The 5,115-nt window shown below is 42.1% G+C and overlaps 1 protein-coding gene across 6 annotated transcripts in view; it reads left to right on the top strand.

The window, feature by feature from the left end:
• clcn3 (chloride channel 3) overlaps positions 1-2,948 on the top strand; it is a 36,888-nt gene extending 33,940 nt beyond the window's left edge. For 4 of the 6 annotated variants that reach the window (XM_035675220.1, XM_035675222.1, XM_035675221.1 and 1 more), the window contains one exon: positions 2,172-2,948. In XM_035675220.1, the coding sequence (XP_035531113.1) occupies positions 2,172-2,354 (183 nt within the window). In that variant the 3' untranslated portion in view covers positions 2,355-2,948. The remainder of the gene's footprint in view (positions 1-2,171) is intronic. The other 2 variants (XM_035675224.1, XM_035675227.1) reach the window with 1 other exon arrangement.
• The last annotated feature ends 2,167 nt before the right edge of the window (positions 2,949-5,115 follow it).

Below are 5,115 nucleotides of genomic sequence, written 5' to 3'. Positions count from 1 at the left end.
AGAACTGGACACTGCTGGCTTACAGGGAACATTGCCTTCAACCCGCTGACCCCTCATACACACTCTGATCAGTACCCGGTATTCCCAAAACCTCTATGACTCGGCGCCTTTCGTTTGTTTCACTGTGCCTTTAAAATGAACAAGGCCGAGTCGTAGACCTCAGCGGCTGTTGGGAAACCTGAGTCTGATCCGTGTGACGCCTCACCAGTGTTTCATGCCTCCTGCTGCTCAGTAGCTCTAACGCCCCCCCCACCTCACTCACAGGTCATCTCTCCTCTCACTCAGACCTGGGTTCAAATGTTTGTTTTCACTCGTTCTCGTTGCACCTTTATTCACCTTTTCCAGGGTTCAAATGAAGCTGAACGTCTTAACAACATTACGTCTGACAGTGTTAAAACAAAACCTGAGCTTTTTTTTTGGACCCGGCTCTGCTCTCCTTCAGCTGTGTGGCTTCAGATGCTTCTCTTCACTTGACCTCAGACTACATTCACAGCTGGATTCAAGAGCACAAGCATCAGCACTTTGTGGTTATTTCTAATGTTTAAACGGCTCGCAAATCCAAAGCACTTTTTCTACAATGATCCCAGCCTGTGACGTGCTCTTGAATCAGCAGCAATAATCTAACTGAATATTTAGAAACGTGTTGCTAAGTCAGACCTGCAGTCTTGTTAGTTGGGTCGATCAGGTAAATGTGCTTTATAGAAGAGGGAGAAGAAGAGGAGGAGGAGGAGGAGGCAGCTCTGTCACATGAGTCAAAAATTGCTCACAGCACCGTGTAAATGTTGATTGTCCCCGTCACAGCGGCCTCTACTGGTCGTACGCTGTAAAAGGGTGTGTTTCTACAGCTTTATTTATATAAAACCTTTCATACACAGAGGCAATTCAAGGTGCTTTACATAATACACTTTAAAAAGAATGATAAAAGGAGTAAAGAACATAAAAAAGGTTAAAACTCTTCACGTGTGTAATATTATGAACACTATCATGAGTTTTAAACCAATGTAATTGTGGAATTACATTTAAAAGCAAAGTCCCAAAGAAAAAATAATCACAGATATATTGTCAGACTTAATCCCACTGTTATTTTAATGTAAGCTAGTATGTTTTACACATTATTATAGTAGATTTTAAGGATTTATAGAGTCAAAATGTCTCATGTTATGATGTAGATTGGTATTAAAAGTCTGCTGTAGACTCAAACTCACACAGCAACAGCCCCTATGGGTGTTCTCCTATCAATAAAAGGCAGTTTTATTTATTGATACAGACAATTCAGACACTAATGTAGCCAAAGTACTTTGTATCAAATACAAATTTATATAAATAGAGCTTGTTAAATAAATTTAGAGACACAATGTAAAATCCTTTTACATAAAAGTTAGCTTCTTTTTTTTTTAAATAATGTAGAAATGGGACATTTATAAACGTACAATATGTAATTTCTGGCTAACAAACCGACAGACTGCTGCTAACGTAAAATATATAGTGAACAACGACCAAGATCTAAAAGGTGTACCATAAAACTTCTGGCAGACAATCACAACACTGACACAAGTCAACAAATGATATAACACAGTTCTAGTGTTTCCCATTAAAAAAATCCCTTGTGGGACATGCTGGAAAAATAAAGACTCCTGTGACGAGGACGTCCCCTCCTCCTCAGAGGTTGTAACTTTTTCTCCACTTCCTGTTCACTACTTCCTGTTTCCTTGTAGGATCCAGATTTTCCTTCTCACCAGCTTTATTGGACCGATAACATAGAACAGCTGAGGCGGCGTCTGAAACGGCACGCTGCTCTCTGGTAGAGGAGGTGCTGTTTCAGACCTCCTCTCATCCCTTTTCTCCCCCCCACCTCTGGTTACTCACCTCCTTCCTCTCCTCCTGCTGACTTTTGCTCCCTCAGGGACTTTGTGTTTTTGTTGGCTCACCAATCGATGTTCAGAAATTGATTTTGTGACTCCCAATAAACCCCAAAATTTGAATCCAGTTTAAATCACGTTTTTCTCCTTCTGATTGAAGACGTCAAAACCTCGCCAACAAAAACATGACGATGTTTTTCTCTCTCCTTCACTCCAGCTGCTAACCCACCAGCACCTCCTCACTTTTCTAAACCTCTTTCTCCTCCTCCTCCTCCCCCCTTTTTCCTCCCTCTCCTTTGTCTCCCTCTGCAGGCGGCTTCTTGGTATTATCACAAAAAAAGATATCCTTCGTCACATGGCTCAAATGGCAAACCAAGATCCCGAGTCCATCATGTTCAACTGATCCGCTCCTTCCAGGACGGCCGGGGGGGAGGGGGAGGCGACAGCGAGGAGGAGGAGGAGGACGTGTGCCTCCTGGACGGCTCTAATCTCTGACATTAGGACCCTGTTTTTGTTTTTGTTTTTAGTTTTCAGCTTTGTAGACCTCACCGCCTGACTGTGGCCCCCAGAGACTTTTACCGGCCATGAGAGGGAAAAAGACTTGATAAAAGACTTGTTATTATCATTCTGGCTGCTGAGGACACGAGGAGGTCACGGGGGTTGAAGGCCCACACATGAGGAATGCACTTTTTACACACACATACACACACACACATACAATATCACTAAAACACACACTTTTGCACTCGCAGACACTTCAAACATGCATGCTCTCTCTCTCCCTCTATCCACACACACATAAGACTCCCTAACCTGTAAAGAAACTCCCGTTTGCACTCTTTGCGTGCCTCACCTTTTGTCCTGTCTCCGCTGAGGTCGCCTGGCAGGAGGAGGGGGGGTCAAAGGTCAGAATGAACCGCTGATGAGGGACGCGATGAGGGACCTTTAAACCTCCGGGCTTCTGCTGAAATAAACTCACTTTCCTCTCCCCCACCTACACACACACACACACACACACACCAGACCTGTCCGTCCTCCTGAGAAATACATTGTTTACCTGTGAATTAGTGTTGTGTGTGTGGTGAGGGACGTGTGTGTTGTGTGGTGTGTGTGGCTCTCCTAGCGTACTACATATCAGCCAGGTTACCATGGGAACTAAGAGGATGCATCTGCTCTCAAACCGAAACCCTGCGGGCGGCGGCGGCGGCAGCAGCAGCTTCATTAGTCGCATGGCACACGGCTAAACAGCTGGGTTGCACGTTGGTCTAAATGAGATGTGTGTGTGGTTTGGTGTGTGTGTGTGTGTGTGTGGAAGAGAGTGAGGGAGGTAGAGAGACATAGATGGTACTGTATTCAGAACAAAATTGTCTTTTTCGAGGAAAAAAAAAAAGTGAAAGTAGACCTTTTGTGAAGTGTGTGTTTTCATTTCTGAGCCAGCCTTGGCTTTGTGTGTGTGTGTGGTGTGTGTGTGGTGGTGCTGGCGTGTGTGTTCCCCTCATTCAGTGTGAGGCAGGTCGAGTGTGTAGTAAAATAAAAAGGCTCCAGAGTTGAGTTCTGCGTTCTCTGTTACAGGAAAAATACTCTTGTTTCTACTTTAGATTATTGATCTCAGCTAAGTAAACATTAAACTTGTTTTATTTTTTAACGGCATTGAAACAAGGTTATACAGTGATCGGTTCAAAAGTAGAGAAGGTGGCGCTGATGTGATAATGATCGTGAAATCCGTTTTGGGAAATATTGTACTTGTATTCAAACAGGAAGTTCTGTTTTTTTTTTTCCTCATATGGCTTTCTCAGAATAAAGGTTGGCCCCATAGAGTACTACTAACTAACTACGATAGTAGCCCTCCATCTCATCTAATTTTAACACAACAAAAGGCCTAATTTCTCCCACTTCTATCTATGTGGTAGCTTTAATTAAACAATGTTTGCCGACAGTGTGATAGTGTTTTGCTTTAACCAGCTTTGGTGTGCCAGTACGGGCGAGAATTAAGAGCTTTTGGAACAGTGCTTAATACAAAATACAGGCAAATTGAACCAATCAAAAAACTAAATGAAGTAAATGGTCAACAGAAAACACGTTTTATTGTTTATATAACAAATGGTTTGTTTTTAATTACTCGCGCCAAATTTTTGGTAAAGATAACGCCAAGTAGAAAAGTTTCTAAATTGTTTGTTTTGGCACCAAAGAACACCATTATTTACTCTAGAATCTGACGCGACGTGGGTTTTTTGAGACCGATATTTAGACCACTATTACATAAACCATCTGTGGAACGCAAATTCTAGAAATGCAACACTGAGTAAATAAAAATACAATGATTGCTAAACTGTACTGGAGAGCCCCTTTTCCCGAGTTTAATACAGGAAAAGAAATCTGTTTTAATATCAAAAACCACATTTGGGTGTATCGATACAGGACCGAATATAAACTGGATACAATATCCAGTAGAACACTATAAACAGAAAAAAGCTATAAATCGTTCACATTTTAGAAGCTGGAACCAGCAAATGTCTTTTTTTAGTAATAAATTATTTTATCATTTTAGCTCTAAAACTTAAATAGTGGAGCAGACTAAAGATCCATAACATTAACTTACGCTTGTGACCCCTAACAACGTCTACTCGCCTGGACCCCGTCATCACAGTTCCAGGATGAGTCTGAGAACGGTTAAAATTGTCGTATTTGTTTCCTAATAAAACTATTTAGTAGCTTCAAAAAACTACACTGCAAGCGAAGAAATAAGTTGACATGAACAAAATCTCTTTCAACTGTTCAGCATCGACTTTTTAAAGCGAGTAAATGGACCTAATTAGCTGTTTCTGAGGTCAAGACAGGAACTGTACAAGCTCCAAATTAGTTACTTGTCTTGTTTATTTCCTGTTATTCTTTTCAGCATCCTGTCAGTCGTCTTATGACCCCCGTATGAAATACACATAAGATCGAGTGCTCCGCTAATCTGCAATGTGGCCTGGCAAAAGGTTTTTTTAAGGCTTTTCCCGCCCGTATTTTATCAACCTGCTCTCCCCCTAACCTTTTCCCGCTCGTTGATCCTACGAAACAAAGAAACGTGTTGAGATCCTTTTAAGTGCACTGATGAAAGGGAATGAAGTGATGGTGAAAGTGGGGACAAACAGTACAGCCAGTACCTGTTGAGTGAGTGTGTGTGTGTGCTGTGTGTGTGTGTGTGGTGTGAAGTGTGTGTGAGAAAGGTCGGGTTCAAATCCTGTGTACTTGCTCCCGTTGGCAGTGACTG

The sequence above is a fragment of the Morone saxatilis genome, unplaced genomic scaffold (assembly GCF_004916995.1).
Source record: "Morone saxatilis isolate NCDOM2014 unplaced genomic scaffold, NCSU_SB_2.0 Contig4, whole genome shotgun sequence".
In the NCBI taxonomy this organism is placed as follows: Eukaryota; Metazoa; Chordata; class Actinopteri; family Moronidae; genus Morone; species Morone saxatilis.
Note: the sequence above shows the minus strand (reverse complement) of the source record. Positions and strands in the feature narration are given on the sequence as shown.